The 20997-nt window shown below is 35.3% G+C and overlaps 1 protein-coding gene across 9 annotated transcripts in view; it reads right to left on the reverse strand.

Moving 5' to 3' along the window:
* The window catches only part of WDFY3 (WD repeat and FYVE domain containing 3), a 273492-nt gene that overhangs the window by 147960 nt on the left and 104535 nt on the right, over window positions 1–20997 (reverse strand). For all 9 annotated transcript variants that reach the window (XM_061192466.1, XM_061192464.1, XM_061192461.1 and 6 more), the window contains exons 4-5: window positions 13803–13926; window positions 3079–3188 (exon numbers count right to left, since the gene is read on the reverse strand). In XM_061192466.1, coding sequence (XP_061048449.1) covers window positions 3079–3188; window positions 13803–13926 — 234 coding nt within the window. The remainder of the gene's footprint in view (window positions 1–3078; window positions 3189–13802; window positions 13927–20997) is intronic.

Below are 20997 nucleotides of genomic sequence, written 5' to 3' on the forward strand. Positions count from 1 at the left end.
CATCACTGACACAAAAAAATTTCTACATTATTTTCAAAGATTACTAAAGGAAGAAATTTTAGACATTCCTATGGTGAACATTTCAGCACTGTTAAGAAATATGCTATAATAATTATAAAAATCTTTCCATGGTACAGTTTGGAATAGAAAGTTTTTCCATGCTGGAGATCAACAGGTTAGCATCATCTGTTGATCTGTTTATTAATTTTGACATTAAACATTTCCTGAATGCCTAGGGTGTGTCAGTCAGTGTGTTGGGAGCTCGGCATGCAATGATGAAGGATCCCTGCCCTTCAGAAGACTGTAGTCTAGAGCAGAGGCAGGTTTGTTAATAACTATGATTTAATCTCTTGTGTGTATCAATGGTAGTACATTCAGGCTAATATAAAAGGGAATGATCACCACTGCCAGGAGTAGAATGGCAAAGTGTAGGAATTAAAACAACAGGGGAAAGATCACCTGGAAGATACACAGGAGCTTAGGCCATATGGTACAGAATGTTTCAGGAACCTGAGTCCAAAACTGCTGACTCCTGAAAAGCCACAATAATAATGTCTAATCTGTAATGAGTGTTTATTATATAACAGGCATAAAGCTAAGCACTTTAAATACATGCTCTCACCTACTTCTCAAGTCATCCCTACAAGGTAGATTTTATTACTATATGCTCCTTACTGTACAAAGGGAGCAACTGAGGCTCATCACTTATATACCCTGTCTGGGGTTAGAGAGTGGGTTAAGTGGCCCACCAGTTTATACATGCTCAATGACCTATGCGTGTGGTCTCCCATTTTAGTTTTATTTTTATTTTGCTGGGATTGGAGACCCAATGAAGTGTTACAAAGGAGTCATAGAATCAGATTTTAGAAAATTAGCTGGTGACAGTATAGACCACAGACTAAAGAGCAGGAAGGCAAGAGCAATTAGGAAACTAGTACAGAAAACGGTAAGAGCGGCCGGGCCTGAACTAATGCAGTAGCCGGGAGACGGGGAGAAGAGAGCGCCTAAGCAACAGTCCTTTCCAAGATCTGGCCCCTTTCTACATATCCACTATCATTTCCCTCCTCTAATACTCAAAAGCTCTCTGCAGTTCTCATCTACCATTTATTGTTTCTAGACACCCCATGTCTCCATCTGACTCTCAATTTAAATGTCTGTTCATGCCTGAAACTTTCTTTAATTCCTCATCTTTCTTCCTACCCTCACCTACAAAATTTACAACTCCATTTCTATTTTCATAGTACTACATATAGCCCATTATTGCATTTTATGGTATTATCTTCATCCACTTCATCTCTGTCATCTACATGTTGATTCAGGACCATGTTTTTGTCATCTCTATCTCACTGCTGCCAACAGAAGATAGCATGCAAACAAGAAAATCAGCTCAAAACATAACACTGAGTTTTCTTTTTAAAATGTCTTTTTCCAGTTAGATTATTACTAGCTGTCCCTTCATATTAAGAAAAATATATGATTTTTCATTTTCATCTTATAACGGATAGATTAAAAGTACAAATGGGTATCCAAACTGGTAATCGGCAACATTTGTAATTTTTTTAAGTGATTCTTTTCTCCTGATTCTTTTCTTATGCTTTTAAATTGGTCTATCCATTTGTGCACATTTAAGTTAATACACATTTACTGATTTTCTACCATGTTCTAGGTGTTATGGTATGACACAGTCTATGCTCACAAGAGAGAAAGAAAAACAGTGCATCTACGGAAAATATGAATAAAACTTAGAAATATTCCAATTAAACACTATTATTTTATGTATTGTTCTAAGCCAAACCAAACTTTGGTACAGTAACGTAGAGGCATTTATAGCTACCATCGATAGCAAGTAGAATTGGTATTTTGATAGTCACTTGATATGGCCACAGATACATGAAAACAATGGTCTACTTTAGGACTATCTGAAGGTTACTTAGTACTTAGGGTGAATAAACATCTCCATTTGCCCAGGACTGAGGGGTTTCCTGGGATGTGGGCCTTCTATGCCAAAACTCAGATAGTCCCAGGTAAATCAGGACAAGTTGGTCTTATTCGTTTTCTGATTTAAAAAACAAAACATAACACAATATTGTAAATCAACTATACTCCAATATAAAATAAAAATTTAAAATAAAATAAAATAATAAAATAAATAAATAACAAAACAAAACAAAATCCCAGCAAATGAAAAAGGAAACAGGCCATTCCAAAGAAAAAAAATTCAAGTGCTGCTTACTTTAGGCTAGTAACTGGTTTCAGGATATGGTTACTAAGAAATGCATTGTTTCTCCTGTGGCCTGTGACGGTAGTATGATTGGTGTCACATTTACTTTTGTAAATTCCATGAGGTATTTGAAAGTCCATAGTAATTTAGACAATAGTCATTCTCAAGATTGGTGTGGACTTTGAAGGTAATTATACTCTGGATTTTAGAAGGCTGAATAAACTTCCTTCATCCCCAAAACATCACAGGTCACAAATCGGGTATTCAAACAGCATAAATGACTACATGCCATATGTATCATGACAGATGCTTAAAGCTGATTTAAAGGGAAAAAAAGCAATCTCCAGAAAAAATCAAGTAGGAAGGAAATATGTATTATCCTGAAAATGACAATATTTCCTTATTTTGCATAAAAGTTAGAAAAATGTTAAAGTATTTTCCATGTCACTTATTCCTTATTAGCTAAGTGACCTTAGATGAATCTTAGATGACTCTTCCAAGTCAAAGTTTCCCTAACATGGGTTACAGAAATGCAGTTCCTGGGTTACTTCCCTCCAGCCACAGGTAGCCCATCTTTTTGCCCAGTGTGCTGTACAAATGGTACCATGCTCTATGTGTGCTATGATGTGACAAAGATGGAAAACACTGTTCTAATTTAAGCATTTCCTCATGTGTAAAATGGAAACATTAATAACCTCCTTATAGAGATGTTGTGAGAAGCACGAAATAATGTGTAAGAAGAATTAGAAGAATACACAGATTATCATAAAATCTTATTTGGGTATGATGATAAATTTAATTTCACAAAATCCCAAGAGGATAAAAAGATGTTTCAAACATGAAAACCAAGAACTTACCTGACCAGAGGATGCTAACAAATTAATTGTTGTCAGAAGCATCCAACCTCTACTGGCTTCTTCACTCTGATTGATTTCCAAGAATTGGACTATGGCCCGACTTGCAGCCTCTATAAAACCAAAGGAAAGTCATTCGGTGGAGAGAAATCACATACAAAATATGTTAAAGAGAGCAATGTTTTAATGGTATATGTAGATGTCATCATATCAATACAGAAATGTAAAAGTCAACCTATATATTTTAGGAAAAGGTACGTCACAAACTAGTCAAAAAGAGTCATGGAATAGGGGAAATTTGAGTTAAACCTGCCTGGAAAACAAGTCTCTCTAGAAACTGGGAGGGAGGGATGGAAACAGAGAGATTAGGCACACTGTATTAAAACAAAAGTGTGGCTAGAGGAATAATCAAGAGGAACAACTGTAATAACATAGGGTTCACATTCTAGAAGAGCATATGTTGAGAATTAGAGTCTAATATCAATAGTAGTGACAGAAAATGCCTACTTATGAAGGAAGGTAAGCTAAGGGCTGTCTGTATTTGACTCTTTGGGCAAGAGGGAGCAAATGTAGTTTCTTGAGCAAAGTAGATGATGAAAGGATTATTTTAAGACTATTAATTTAGACTGATGTGTATGACAAACTGCAAGGGCAAAGAGATTGATGGGGGAAACAAATTAGGAGGTTGGCTCAGTGATACACACAAGGGGTGACCTAAACAGCTGACATTAGGAAGAGATAAACAGTGAGGGAGTCATTCATAGAACTGTAGTGTTGGAAGAATCTCTGAAAGTCAACTTAGTTGATTATGTTTTTAAGGATAAGGGAAAATGGATAAATCCTTAACCATGCATTTAATTTTATCAGCACAGAGTTCATCAATTTTTACATTGTAATAGGAGATGAATTAAAGTCAGAAAATAAGTCCAACCTGTTCACTGTAAACCAACATGTTAAGTTACTAACGTATACTTAACACACGTCATAAAGACACAGGATGTAGAATAGAATTTAGATTACTTTAGAGGTATTCTTTCCTTTAAGACATTTAAGACAATCAAGATAAAAGTGTTTTATTCAATAATTGAATGATAAAAAACTTACACATGATACTGTGCTGGGCATATTTCATCTTTATATACTTCCATTTGAAAGAACATGTTAAAGGAAAATTTTTTAAGATAGCTTATTTTTACTGAGTCTTAACTGTACAACAAGCACTGTTTTAAGTGCTTGCAGATTCAACTCATTTAATCTTTATGTAGAACCCTGTAAGTTATTTTCTATTCTTAGACCCCTTATTATAATATAAATTGAGAAATGGAGAGGATAAGTAATTTGCCTAGAGTCAGAGACAGAACTTATATTCAAATCCAGGCTGCTTAGCCTGTAAAAGATAAAGATAGTGATAAAAAAATTTTACTGGAAAAGAGAAGTCAACAGAACCCTGGCTTACTTCTGGTATTCAGTATCTGGTAAATGTTGAAATTACTGTATTCATGCTCACTGATTTATAGTCTCTTGCCCCTCTCTAGAAAATAAACACCATGGGAGCAGACTTTGTCAGCCTTGTTCAGAGCTGATCCCCAGTATGGAGCACATCACTGGCACTAAGTGGGCACTCAATAAACACCTGTTAAATGAGTGACTAAATCAACCCAGGGAGATCAAAGAAGGACACATTGAATTCAACTTCTCAAGAACATCAGGGGGTTTGCATTTATTATGGGTAACAGAGATTCCTGAAAGTTTTGAAAGGGGAGTAATACAAAGAAAGCAATGTTCAAGGCTGATTAAATAGAGAAAGAAGAAAACAAATAAAAGAATACCATTGAGAAACCATCTTTAGCAATCATGGTTTAAGATCATTGGTAAAAACTAACCTGCAACTTTTTCCTGCAAGCCTACAATGGACCCCAGCCATTTGCTATATAACACGAGCAGTCTTTCCTTGATAGGAATTAAACGCTCATGTAAGGAAAACAGCTCCTTACCAGTTGGCTAAAACTCTTAATCAAAGGCTGACATGCTATGCTTTCATTTCCTAGGCTTCTTCGTAACCAGGCAACTTTGGTTTTAAATTGTGCATTTCCAATTTCGTAACTCAACATCTTAAAAAAAAATACCTGCAGTCTTCAAATTGCTTATTTTACAATTAAACCAATGCAATAAACTTCTATTTCATTAAAAAAAGAAACACTGATTGGTAAATCAACTGATCAATACTACCTATGTCTCTCACAGAGGGAAAAAAATATTTTGAAGAACTAAACCTACTTTAAAAGATAAACAAATTTATCTCCCTGGTACAGAATCTAGAAACCTACAGATGAGACACATTTTGAGTGACTCCGGATTCCACCCATAGTACTTAACACTATCAACATTAGAAGAAGTTTGGACAAATATGTTTTTTCACTGCTATTCAACAAGTTGCCAATTATGAACAATGAATGCCAATGGTTATTTTGAGAACCAAAACACCAAAAATGTACTTTTGGTTTGAAACAGTTCCATATATCTATCTGATCAATGGCATTTACAAAAGTGCGTGGTTTCTTTCGTTTCGGTTGACAATGAACATTAAGATATTCCTCAAGATAAGAAAAGACAATGTATTTTCAAAAATGTCCTATTTGTTATTAAACATTACAACAGTTCAGTAGATTGCTGAGCTGATTAAATGAGATAATACGTATGAAAACAAACCTTGAAAAGGATCAAGACAGTATAATTATTCATGGTGTCCCTTTAACAATTTTACCAACTTAATAATAACAAATGCTCTTTTTGAGAAGAAGATAGAGACTTCAGTTACATCAGCAATAATGTATAATTACGTTATCTGGCTTTGAATTACAGGTGCATACAAAGAGGTCCTGACAATAGTTGTGGCTGAATTGGAAACTCTCATTGATAAAATAGACTATCTTTACACAACAAACATATTCAGAAGAACTATTTTACTTTCACCTACTAATTTCAGTAGGTTGCCATGCAAAACAACTTGATGGGATCTCTGAGTTTTCATTTTAAATAAATCAAGAAGCTCATTGTAAAAGTATGTAACATTTAGTGCTATCTTTAAAAAATTATGTAGACAACGTATTAAACCTCCATAAACCACAGAATTTCCTAAAACTTTGAAAAACGCTCCTAGTCAAAAAATATTGCATTATGATCTTCTATTTTCACTAATTTTAAACAAATACTAATTTAAACACTGATTTAACTTAAGATTATAAGATTATAATGAAAAGAACATATTAATATCAGCCCATCTTGAGAGTTGCCAATCATTTTGATTTAAGCTTTAGCTTTCATGCTGCATTTCAGTACACATAGTTAGGCCAAAAAAATACAGAAATGAAGTTAGTAGAGCTCATTATTAGATTAAGTAAGAATAGAATGTAGACAGTTTTAAAGGAAATGTTAAGTTCCCAGTCTACACTGAGAGAGTATATGTAAATTCAATTAGACTGCATTCAGAACAACCAGAACACAAAACGTGTTAATAATAAGTGTAATACAATAATTTTTCCTTTTGCAAAGTCCATTTAAAGCATAGTCATTTTCAAACTTATGCGATAATGCGAGACACATCAATAGTACTATTACACTTTTTTCATTAATGAAGAAACCAAGCCCTGAACGCCCATTCCCATCCCTCCCTTCCAAAAAAACCCACTTCCACGTTAGTGAGAAAAATAGTATTAGGACTCATAGCTTCCATGCTTCTTTCAATTTGATAATACATCATCACACCTTGGGAATGAAATTACCTGAAGGTGTTGTGGCTTTGAAATCCTTGGAGGACAGCGGGGCACACTGTTTTTCTGTTTAAAAAAAAAGGCTGGGTTGTCTAATTGGGGATTCACTACATTATACTAATCCCACCACAAGATGCTGCACCAGATGCCAACTGTGGTCAGCATCATTTGGCTTCTCTATCACTGGGCCGCTGCCCAGTGGGGATTACAGCACTGGGCTTAACAGTGGCACCTAGCATGCAGCAAAGTCATTAACAATAAACTGAAGATACTATTTTTACACAGGTGGGAATTTTCTCTTTCAATGATGTAAAATCGACCATGTGACTGACCTTAGAATTAAGCAGACTGCATGGCTGAACTTAACAAATAACTAGAAGAGATAGGGAAAAGTCTTAAGCCATGTCCTGTACACAATATGGCTACAAAATTATATATTTTTTCAAATTAGTTGAAAGTCACTACATATTTTTAACAAAACCACAGGGAGGCTATAACCAAGAGAATTAAGGGAGACAGAGAGAAGAGGACTACTGTATTACAAATCAGCCCATGAACCCACTTTGCACGTTGACCTACCTAAAATTTTCCATTTTTACTAACTTCTGATGGATAGATTTAAACAACAGAATTGCCAATAAGCATGGTTCCTACTGAGATATCTACAATGAATGTTAGAAGTGATCTGGTAAAAAGACTTGATATGTGAATGGTGATTAGGTAACAAACAAAATAACAAGTATTTCACACCACATTCAGAGAAGTCCTGGAAAAATAATCTTTCTCTGATGCACAACAGATAGAGCCAATTTTCAAAAGAATAATAGAGGACTCATTCCACCTGCTTCTTTTTGGAGAAAAATTATGTGCATGTAAATCATAACAAAAATTACTTTCAATGATAACTTCCTATAAAATAAAAGGTTATGTGAGGTATTGAAAGCAGCCAAACTCATAGAAGCAGAAAGTGGAATGGTGGTTGCCAAAGGCTGAGAGGAGGAAGAAATGGAAAGTTGCTGATAAATGTGTATAAAGTTACAGTTGTGTAATATGAAAAAGTTCTAGAGATCTGCTGTACAACACTGTACTTACAATTTAGTGTACTGTACATGTAAAAGTTTGTTAAGAGGGCAGATCTCATGTTAGTGTTTCTATCACAACAGAAATCAACTGATCAATCGAAAAACCAGAATGGGATATGCAAGAAGAAAGATGATTCAGGATGTACCTAGATGCTCAAAATCTAGAATTTTTTACTAGAAAAATCAAAATATCAAAAAATCTCCATGAAAGTACTTTTGATAACAGCACTGATCAAAAGAAACTTCCAATGTTCAAAACTAAAAATGAAAGAAGAGAACAAGGATTCCAGAAGCCAGAGTTCTTCAAGGCTGACAGACGAGATGCTCCAAAACTACGCTTTTCTCTCTTAAACATCAGTAAGCTGGCTTTTCTAACACTCTTCTAACTCTTAAAGCATAATGGGGTGGGGGGGAGCACAGAGAAATCCTATGTCAAAATCAGTAAAAATTTTTTGAGCACCTAATCTGTGACAAGCATTCTTTTAGGTGATACAGGGGTGAACACAAGAGACAATAACATTAAATAAGTAAATAAACAGGGTACTTTCAGATGACAACAAACCTCTAAAGGAAGTATTTAAGGTGACTGAATAAATACTCACTGGTGTGGAGATAGAGGATAAAAGATCAATTTGAGATAGGGTGATTTGGAAAGGTTTCTCTTGCGGAGGTAAAACTTACACAAAATTGAACTGAATCTCACTGGATTCTGCAGTTAACCAATTTCAAAAGTTTAAAAATAAAACTTACATGGAATTACATGATATGAAAAAATATATCTTAAAATACCTGGCAAACAGTATGTCACCAATGGAGGAAGGAAAGGCACAAGGGGCTCTAACTATGTTTGCAACTTCCTGTGAGTCCAAAATTATTTCAAAATAGAAAGTTTAAAAAAAAAATAACTTATGTAACTATTACTGTAATTAACAATGAGACATCTCCTCCATTTAAGATACTCTTCATTATTTCCCTATGGATATAAAACTGTAAAGAGATTTAGGAAAACACATCTCCAATGTAGAAAAATGTTTTTCTACAAACATGCAGATTAGGTATTCATAAAGACAGCAACAGCGAACAGAGCATAAATAAGCTTTGGAATTTTTTTTTTCTAATCTAGGGATGTCACTCAAAAAAGAAAATGCAATGACAGGAGTCAACATGTGACAAAGAAATTTCCCTTCATACTACCTATTTAAAATAGCTAAAAAGGCATAAAACACAGAAATCTTACATTTAAGACAAACTTTTCACTTGTATAGGGACAACTGAAATCAATAAAGATAAAAAAAGGATGCAATCCCATTCTGGTGGAGAAGGGAAAAGACAGGAAGTTTACCTTAAACTATCTTAACCACCTCTCACCAGACTTGCTTCAAGGACTACAAATATAATTAAAACAGCCTCACTTTAAAATCCATACATCAATTCATATAATGTACAGCTTCTGATTAAGAGATTTTATCCTCAATCTAAAAATACTTTAATGGCTGTTGCTCCAAAGACTCCATAATGGGCCCCCCGTTAAAGATGGAAGGTTGAGCACATGCATTTGTCTCTTCTCTGTCCTGAAACCTCACTGCTATAAACTGAATTGTGTCCCCACAGAATTCATATTTGAAGCCTTAGTTCCTAATGTGATGGTATTTGGAGATGGAGCCTTTGGGAGGTAACTGGCTTTAGATGAGGTCATGAGGGTGTGGCCCTCATGATGGGATTAAGGCCCTTATTAAGAAGAGACACCAGAGAGCTCTCTCTCCTGGAGATGAGGCCACATTGAGAAGGTGCCATCTACAAGCCAGGAAGAGAGATCTCACCAGAAACCAATCATGCTGGCACCATGCTCCTAGACTTTCAGCCTCTAGAATCGTGAAGAAAAATTCCTGTTTTATACTGGTCTATGGTATTTTGTTATGGCAGTCCAAGCAGACTAATACGCCCACTAAAATTGTTGTTTAAGGATTTTTTTAAAAAGCATAAACCCATAAGAACAAAGAAAATAGGAAAGGTGAAAACAACAACGTTTTGGATAATAAAACAGCAGAGAAATTAGTGGGAACTGATTTAGCAGACTCTAGAATCTTAACTTAAAGCAAGTACAAGGAAAATACAAAAGCAGCTAACTACAACACAACCTCCAAGAGGCTCAGGAATTGGTGGCACTAAGTACCTTTAGAAGCAGAAGTAAATGTGGGACTGTACACAGGACTGGTGAAGTCTGTGTAAGAGCAGCTAGACCCCCAGATCCCCACTACTATGTGGGTACTAGACTAGAGATTTATTCACTAAAAAGAAAACAGAGGATGTTTGGACTGGGGTGGAGGGGGGACAATGACATTACACCAGGCACAGTTGTGGGCTCATCATGAAGATAAAATAGAAGCTTATGTATTGATACTAAATGTTGAGGGTCCTCAGACACTGGCTTCTAAAATGTTCAGAGTCAGGCATATACTGTCTAAGTAAAGACTGGACATTCTTCTCTGGGGACTCTGTCTAGCTCAAGGGAAAGATGGTCAACAGAATGGCTCAACAAAATGACCCTAGGCTGAGGCCCAGGCAAACTCCAGCCACAATTACAAAGCTACCCAGCAACTTTCCAAGATTCCATTCTTATACAGCAGTAGAGGGCCAAGGATGAGACACGTGAGGACATTCTCTAATATAAAAGACAGAGACAAAAATAAAGTAACAAAAAAGACTACCTGAAAGAAACAGACTGTGGAGGAAGATAAAAATCTGAAAAGAAATTTAAAAAAAAGAAAAGAAAAGAAAAAGAAACCTCAGAGAGCTAAGAGAAGCCATGAAAGGAAAACAAAAGACATCAATAAAAAAGAAAAAAACAATCTCTTAGAAATTAAAAGTATCATGTCACAAATGGGGGAAAAAAAAAAAAAACCCACGGAAGGAACAGATGGTAAAACCGAAAAGCTCTCCTAGCAAAGAGAGTAAAAAAGCAAAGATAGAAAATAAGAGAGGAAAGATAAGAAAATGAGAGGGACAGTCTTAGGGGTACACGTGATAAGAAAGAGAAAACAGAGGGGAGGATATTATTATATAAACAATTCACAAACCTTTCTCAAAATTAAAGGATATGAATTTCCAGACTAAACAGATCCAGTGAGTACTCAGCATAATGTATAAAAATAGGTCCACTCTAAGGCATGTTATCATGAAATTTTAGAAGAGGAGGGAAAACGAGAGGATTCTAAATGCTTTTATAAACACACACACACACACACACACACACACACACACACACACACACACACACACACAATACAGGGCACAGAGAAAGAATGGAGAATTTAGGTAGCTTCAGATTTCTCACTAGGAGTATAGGAATCTAAAATATGATGGAGAAATTATTTTTAAATTCTGAGATAAAATGATTTCCAATCTAGAACCTTATATCCACCGAAAGGAGGATAAATGTAATGCGAGCTGAGAGATTTTCCAAAATAACCCTGAGAGTTCAACCTAGGCTGCCTGGAGAAGGACCCACTGACCATGTTCCCAGAGGTGCTACACCCAAGCTCAATTTTCTATGACACTCGTAGCTTCCACTCCCTGTGGGAGGGCCTGTAGCTTCCCCTGGGCCCCCAAGTCTCCTGGAACTAAACAGCTAGCATTCTCAAACAACTCCTAGAAACATCCAATAAGAACTCAGATTCAGTACTCAAACAGCTTAGATCACAAACGGTGTTTCTTCACCATTAAGATTGCATTCATGCTCTGGGGGGGGAATATCCCAAGCACACTTCTGTGAGATAACGAGGGTGATGGATCTGTGCCTTCTTTTCTCTTGTTGAAGCCTGGTTCTACAAGTTCCCCTTTCTGCAATAAAGCCATCCTGTACGATGTGATAAAGTTTGTTCTAAGCCCCAGTACCTGAAAGCTTGTCACCTTCCTTGGTTAAGGGGAAGGAACTCATTTTATATAGCAAGAGTCAAAGGAATTTTCACTCACAGATTTCTAAAAACAAAAACAAAATCCAAAAACCAAAATAATAACTGCCCTGCATCCTTTTTCAGGAGGCTGCTGGAAAAGATATTTTACCAAAAATGAGGAAGTTAATTTGAGAAAAAAGATGACGTGAGATTCTGGAAACAGAGGCTCTATCCCAAAGAAGTGGAAAGACATCCCAGGATGAAGTGAGTGAAGATGAAAAAGTGACAGCTGTCCAGGTGGCCTAGAGAGCAACCACTACAGATTAAAGCAGACCAGAAGGTTCTGCAAGAGCTATTTGCAAGAAGATGAAACTGACAGAATATCTGATGTCTTCAATGATATTGGGGGGAAATTCAGAAAAACAGAGGAGTAGGGGAAGAATGCATAATGAAAATGTAGAAAACTAGTTTTTTTTAAAAGAAGGCAATTATTAACTCTGATAGAGGTGGAGAAGTTTTCAAGAAAGGAAGAGTAATCAGAGTATACCATATGGCTCATCTTTGTATAATGTTTTCAGTCACAATAATATAATGAATACTGATCTAATCAAATTATGATAGAATGATATGGGGATATAGAAGTAAGAATCTGTGGGATAGTGGTGGTGAGCTTAAAAGTCTCACTTCTCTTATGGTAAGCCTGGAGACAGTATCTAAATATGAAAAATCAAGGGCACACAGTATAAGCACATTAGTTAGAGACACAGAGGTAAATACCAAAAAAAGTCAAGAGACATAAAAAGTCAGTGTATCTTAGGAGTGAAAAATGAGGATGAACCAGGATGATGGAAGGGAGATACTGTTTTTAATAAACCTATAAACTATTTGACCCTTAAAACCATGCATCTATATACTTTTAAAACTAGAAGTAAAAACTAAATTAAAAAATAGGATTTTATAACAAAGGCATTACTGTTACAATTGGAAAGATAATAATTCAATGGGTGGAAATGATAAGTGATTTTTCAAAGAGACAATAGAAACAAAACTTAAATTATTGATTTCTTGGTCTAATGCTTCAGTAGGAAAGCACTCAACCACTAAAACCCAAAGCAACAAGATAAAAATTAAGATAAAATCCTTCAAACATTGCTAATTTAGAAAATGAGTAATGGTAATTAAAATCAAAAAATCATATTTTAATCTTGATTAAATGGGATGATACTTTATGAACTTTAAAATTACCTAATTATGAATAAGAGTAGCTATTCAGGTAGCATTTATAAAAGGCCTACTGTGTAAAAGCACTGTGGTAAAGACTGTAGGTTATATAAAGACTCGTAAATAAGTTTATGGTCTAATAGAAAGATAAAGATACATACATAAACACCACTCGTGAAGCTGAGTAGTTAAGAAGAGAAAACTTTTCCTTTGATTAAGGGAATCAAGAAACATTCTATCTAGGAAGTGTGACTTAATCCAAGCTGAGAAGATTTAGATGTACTAAGATGGGGGGAGATGCTCCTTCCTGAATGAAGCATCACAAGGATAGTAAAAAGAGCACAGACATGTTTGGGACCATAAGTAACTCGCGATTTGGTTGAAATATAGAAAAAGGAAACAAGAAATAAAAAAGGGTATGCAAAAATGTGTGGGTATATATATGTATTTCCAGGTCCTGAGTTTGTGTTGAATGTCATGCTAGGAATTTGGATTTTGTTCAGATGGAAACAGAGTGCTGTTAAAAGGGTTAGGGCAGGGGTGGTAGTGGTCCAAGGAAAGTAGCCTTGGGTAGAAGTACTCTACTTGAGAGTAAAAGGTGCTGACACCAACAGAAGAATGTGACAGTAAGAATGGAAATGGGGACTGGTACTGAAATCCATGTGCTTAAAATCAGGTCAATTTTCTGTTAGATTTCGACAACACTTTTACCAAACTGTCCATTCAAATAAATTAGTTTTTGCTGGTTTCTGTAAAAATACCTGTGGATTTGTTTGATGCTCTCCTTCGAATTTCTGTCACCATCAGTCGTGAGACTTGTGTTGTGAACTGCAGAAGATCAGAAAATTTTTCTGTCATTGTATTTGGCGGAGCATTTCCAAAAACCTGTGGATGAGAAAAACAATTTTAATACAGCATTGTCAACTTTTTTCTTTTATTATGTGCTTTTCAAAGTGTGGTATGACTTGAAAATCAAATAAAAGAAAGTATGCTTGCATAGTTACTTCGATCTGAATAAGTTTAAAACATAACTCTTTCAATAAATCCCATCTAACCACATTTTCTTGTACATGTAAAATAATTTGTTGAATGAATGATTAAATAAACAAAATCTAAAAGCCAAAGACCAGTTATCTATAAAATTTAAATCAATCTTACTAATAAACTTTAGAAAATATAATGTTTCTCTGAAGAAATCTAAATTAAGGATTTAGAGAAAAGTGGTAAGTTCCTTTGATGGCGAAAAGACATATCAGATGGTAAAAGCAGGGACTTATCTAATGCTAAGTCCTGGGCTGAATACAGAATTTACTAAACTCATCTTATACCTCAGAATTTCTGAATTCTAACCATAATAATTCCCAAAACAAGACTGTTAATGAAAAGACTAGAATAAAAATGAATGAGAGGGTCATGAAATACACTTGTCTTTACAAAAATCTATACTAGATGAACTTTAGAATAAATCATTCTTAAACTGGCATGGGTTCAGCAAAGAGAATGAAAAAAATAAAACCTGGACAGACTGTCATAGGAAAAGAAATAGTATTATAATAGCTATATAACTGGATGCATCCTGGAATATTGTTTTAAAAAATGTTTTTTATAGTGGGACATCCCTGGTGGCACAGTGGATAAGACTCCATGCTCCCAATACAGGTGGCCTGGGCTCGATCCCTGGTCAGGGAACTAGATCCCACATACATGCCACAACTAAGAGTTCACATGGGGCAACTAAGGAGCCAGCAAGCCGCACTTAAGGAGTCTACCTGCCACAACTAAGGAACCGGCGAGCCGCAACTAAGGAGCCCGCCTGCCGCAACTAAGACCCAGCGCAACCAAATAAATAAATATTTTTTTTAAAATGTTCTTTATAGCTAAAAGAGAATTCTGTGTCTCCTAAAACTATTATGATAGCCCTCTATTGTAATATTAACTAAACAATATTTTGTATTCTTATTATCTGTTCAAATGTCACTGCAAAGGGAGGAAACGTATCTTACCCGTCATTGTGTTCCTTGCCAAGTTAGCACCCTGCCTTTTACAGGGATGTTCCCTGAATATGGCTGTTTGTTTGTATGCTGCCTGCCCCCACAACCAAATTCTAGAAAATGTTTAGGTAGCATTCAAGGACACAAATTATAATATGAGAATATAAACAAAAAGTAAGAAAAAAACCAAAAACAATCAAATAATAAAACCAAGGCTAGGGAGGTAGACTGGGGGAAAAAAAGTCTATATTTGCCATATTTTAGTCACGAATTTTGGCTCAAACATACAGGAGAGAAAACCTCATGAATTACATGGTTCACAATGTCCTTAGGTAAGGAAAACACATATTTAATGAAGTACCTCTATTCTTCATACCATAATATAAAGAATTTCTTCCAAGGATCCTAATAAAAGGATACAACTTATAATATCCTTGTAATAGGAATGTTTCTTACATTCTTACAATAGACACCATTTTCTTACAATCACCCTCAAATTGAGCTGAAAGTACCAAACAAATGATAAATCAGTTCTACAGGTTATACTTTTAGCCAGGTAGTCTGTTCTTTAACTTGACACACAATTTTAAATTATCTCAAAGAACAAACAAACTGTTCTTTTCAGGAACTCCTCAATAAATTGTTTTTCTGCTGAGATTTTGATAAATGTTATGTGCTTACAGTTAACCTATGTCACCTGCTAAATACCCATAGTCTTTAACAAACAAATTGGAGATAGATTAGAAATTGAGAAGCCTCAATTTTAAATTTGAGCATACTTTCGAGGAGGAGAGATTCTACTCGTCACTCTCTCTTGAAGTTTTTATTAAATACATTTCTGTGTCTTAGAAAATAAAAAGAATGGCCAATTTATTGAACCAAAATTATCTCACAGACTTAAAAAGTATGCCCAGTAAGCACAGCCCTGGAAGACTACATTAATATCAAATCAAAGCAATTTGGTTACTAAAATCAACCTGGCTTGAAGTTCACAGTTGATTACGGCAAAGTTTATTCATTCCTTTCTTTCCTCCTTTTTTTTTTTTTTGGCCCATATAAAAATAACATATTGCAACTCAAAGTGCATCTTTTAAAATAAACCATCAACTATCTTTATCAAATAAAATATCTACACCATTTGGTTTCTAGTGAGGAACGACACACGCTTGAATAGCCATTCTACATCCACCCAGAGATGAGTATTGTAACTGGCTAATGAAGGTGTTTACAAAGCAATTGTATATTCTGCTCAGGCAATTATTAAGCCTTTTGACAAACTGATTTAAAGTAGATAAGTATTCCTATTATTCAGAATATACTGATGTATATTTTGCTCCTGAGAATTATTAAGCACTATGTTATTCCTAACAGTAAAACAACTTCATAAAATAAATAGCACTTTTCTTAGCATAAACATATGGTTATTCAAGCAGTCTTCATGCTGCGGGGATAATGCACTGTTAAAAATGCAACTAACTTTTCATACAAATCCTGATATTTACAGCTTTATTTTCATAAGGAAATTTTTTTCAAAAGTTGTGTTGCTTGAATTGACCAAGCCAAATGTTACAGAAAAAGGACCATGTCCTACTTGCTAATCTGAAATGAACAAATACTGCTTCTTTAACATAAACAATCTTTAATCTAGTGATCCAACACTACTGATTGATTCACTCTTTCATTTATTCACTCATAAATATTTACTGGTCTACTATATATGCCAGGCAATATTTGGAACCTTGAATACAAAAGTAAATAAAGAATTGTGAATACAAAGGCACATAAAGCAAATATGATTCCAGTTCTCACGGAATGTACATTTTAGCACAGGAGACAAAAGTTAAGTTATTTTAAAAATGAAAATTATGTTGGATAGTGATGCGTTATAAAGGAAGTAAACAGGGTAACTGAAAGGGAATACCTGGAGTGAGAAAAGGTTATCAGAAACGCTCTCTGAGATGACACTGACCCGGAAGGATGATACTGAATAATGAAAAAAGGTCACAATTCAAAGAGCCAAGGAATGAGGATTCCAGGCAGTGAGAAGAACTGTGCTAAGACCTCACCATGGGCAAGAGATTGGGAGCTTGAGAGATCAAAAGGCGGTGGTGAAGCTGGAGTGTTTCCAATGAGAGGGGAAATGCGGCAAGAAAAGGCTGGAGAAGTACAGGGACTAAAACATGTATCTGGCATTTTAGATAATACTGAATGTTTAAGGCAGTAAAGAAAAGAGATTTTTTTGGTGACTGACTTCAATAATTAAATCTAAAAATATTAGGTATGTATTCACCACCTTCCACAAATAGTGGGAAATAAACAGTGCTTCAATCATGCATGTAAATGTGCACCACAGAGGATGGAGCACAGAGCTGGGATTCACCTTCTCACCCACAGGGACTCTGGTCAAAATTTTCCGGTTCTTAGTTCCCTCATCTGTTAAAGGGGAGAGTTGAGCAAGAGAACTGGTCGGTAATACACTCAACTCAGAGGGATGATTCTATAATAGACATGTGACATTCATTACCCAGATGAAAAAAACAGTGCTGAGGAACAAAAAGCCTTCTAGCAAACTTAATAAAAATAACAACAATTATCATATAATGAGCCTTTACAGTGTGCCTAGCACTATTCAAATACTTGACATGTAATGTCATTCTAATCTCATGAAATCCTACACATTACTCCCATTTTACAGAAAAAGAAATTAAGGGTTAGACAAGGTAGATGCCAGGAGGTGGTGGAGAGAGAATTCAAAACTAGGTCTGTCTGATTCCAAGCTGTGCTCTTAGTCACCCAGTAATATACTGTCTGAATTAAACTTCGCAGAAACCCTATCACTATACCTTTGCACAGTGTTTACTTTACGAGGGAATTAGCACAGCTCGACTTGTTTTTAGAAGGGTCATTTTAAATATCCACCTAAATAAATTTCAGAAAATTTCCTGGCTGCTCCTCAACTAAAATATTTTTGGTATACTCAGGGGGAGCAAATGAATGGTGTTGTATAATGGCATGCAGGAAGCAGCGGCTCAATATATATTTGTTACCGAATGAAGCTATTCAGTAAAGTTTTATTAAATATTAGTAAAAGAGAGGTAGGAATTTTTACACAGTTTTCTAAAATGGTGTCTTTTTTCCCCTATATATACTAATATCTAAAATTAAGTTACAGAGTATATGAATAATTTGATATATCTAACAGATTTTGAAAATTGACAGTGAAGATGTAATTGCATTTACCACTTAATATAAATCATTACATTAATACTTACAGTCTTCTTGTTCCTAAGGACCACGAACTTGCAGGAGAAGAAAATGAGAAGGTGTATCTCAGTCCCTCTCTCTCCTTCTAGGGTACGCCTGCCTCAAGAGAACATGTACTCTCATCTGCTCTGAGTGTGGCTTGCCCACTTTTGCCAATGACTGGGTAAGTAAGCTTAACCATATCAAGGGTGAAACTAGCAAGTCCTTTGTCGCACAGACCTAAGCTCCATTCTCCAATATTGGTACTATGCAATAAGTAACAAAGCTGTATATTTGTAAACATAAGCCTCATATATGCAAATAGTTCATCTGTCTGACTCTTCATCTATCTCTCATTTGGTTCTGAACTTGAGTATCCTTCCTCTAAAGCCAACAATTTAAAAAGTAAAGGTTACTTGTGAGGGATAAAAAAAAAGAGACACTGGATTCAACTTAGATGTTTCTTGAATATAAATTAGAAGCAAATTCAAAAACAAGAGGAGTCTCTAAAAGAAGATCCAGTTAGTAAAGATTATATTTTAACATACACAATTTAGTATGATAACATACACCAAGGTAATTAACAATGGCAGTTAACTTTTAGATGACTAAAATGCTATTCATTGTTTAATACGTTTAAATGAAGTATTTTTTTCTGTAAGCTTTTGTTCTTGGGACTAAAGGTTAATTATTTTTAAGAATGCTGATTAAATATTACCCAGCTATTCTCAGACCTCACCATCATCTTTCAGTTTGAGAGAGCTGGTGAGAAGGAGGACGCCAGCAGCGCCCGTGCAGCACTGTGATGCAGAGCACAAGGGGCAGCTGAAGAGCCCAGCACGAGTCCTGGCCCAGAAAAGGGGCTCAACACGCGCCATTTCTCAACCTCGTGTCTCTTACAGGCCAAAATCACACACTGAAATAACAGTACGGGGCACACTTTAAAAACGATTCTGTAGACGGATGTCCATGTCTAACTGTAATATGGTTTATTTGCCATTTGGCATGAATCAAACAAAGTCTCAAAAATCAACAGTACGGTTCATTTTTGGCAATCGTGGCAGGAAGTCTGGAGCCATACTGAGCTATTCATTCATCCAAGCTATTTCTTACTAGCGGAGAATGTTCAAGTATAAATTGTCAAACATTAAATAAATATGGTTATCTATTTCAAAATTTAATGGATGTGGTGTCTTATCTACGGACAATTTTAGTTTGTTAATGATAGGCCAATGAATATAATCTATATATTTTTTAAATTGGTCACAATAGTACAGAAATAACTTTCTTTTCATTAGTTAAAAGTTGATAAAGGAAAAGAACCTGAAAAAGAATATATATATGTATAAAAAGAATATATATATAACTGAATCACTTTGCTGTACACCTGAAACTAACACAACATTGTAAATCAACTATACTTCAATAAAAAAATTAATTAATTAAAAAAAACGCTAACCACCATCTGACAATGCAGGGTTGCCACAAACCTTTAATTTGTAAAAACTGCAATAAAGTGAAGCACAATGAAACAGAAAAAAAAAGAGTTGAATGAACCTTTATGATATTTAAATCACTCATTGTCTTAGAGGTTTAAGGCAATGCATATGTATATGCTTTTAATCAGCCAACTAAAAACTTCTGACTTGAAAGAATAGAGACTCCTGGCAACACAGAACACAACAGAACTAAGACAAACAGTCTAAGCAATAGAGAATAATCACTAAAGCAACTCAAATCTTCTAAAAAAAAAAAACCCCAAAAAACCTCAAGTATTTGTTTGATTCTTCTAGTCTAAGACTCAATTGAATTGACTGTGGAAGCTTAACTGATGAAATACATGGGACACATATGCAGGATATTAGTTATTAATCTATATTAATAGCTGAGAATAACAACTGTCCTAACTACTCTTAACATTATCATCACCTTGTCAGTGTTTATGAATCTGAGAGAAGGAAATTATCTCAAACTACTTAATAGCCAATAGCACACTGTGACATTGAAGTAAAACAAAAATATTAAAATTAAAAAAACAAAACAAAACCAACTTCCTAGAACTGGTTGCAATAAAAATTAATGACTGTTACCTCAACAGGGCTTGAAAAAATAGCTTGTCCATAATCAGTTCTCTCCCAATTTCAAAACAGCTATCTTAAACCTTTCCCTACCTCTCCTCATATTCCTACTCTATCATCCCCTCCCCTCCCTCACTCTCAGCCTTTTATCTCATAGATTAAAAAGTGAACATCCTCTGCTCTGTTCCTATGGTATCCCACCCAATTCCACGAGTGATATGTGAATTAGTCTCTCTTACTATGCTCTGTCCCTCTACTCCTGCCCTTCTTGCTTTACCAGCCCAGCAAATCTCAGTCCCAATATAACGCGTCTATCTGTCTTTTCTACTTCTACACACATGCTGCTTTGTAACTGAATGAGAAAAATCATACGCCTGCATGGATAAGATCCAGTACAAATTTACTATCTCCAACCTTCATTGAGCCCTCAATTCTCTTTAAGTCTTTTATTGTCCCTTTCAACTATCCTTCTCGATTCTCTTTCATTAATATTCCAAACCATCACCATTCCCTAAAGTCTCCTACTCGACCTACTTACTCCAGACTCTTAACAGACCACATCTTCTGTTGATAACTATAAGAAACTGAGGTCATCAAGCAAGATCTTATTCAACTTTCCACTACCTTCACTACAAATCTGTGCT

Source organism: Eubalaena glacialis, chromosome 5 (assembly GCF_028564815.1).
Source record: "Eubalaena glacialis isolate mEubGla1 chromosome 5, mEubGla1.1.hap2.+ XY, whole genome shotgun sequence".
NCBI lineage: Eukaryota > Metazoa > Chordata > Mammalia > Artiodactyla > Balaenidae > Eubalaena > Eubalaena glacialis.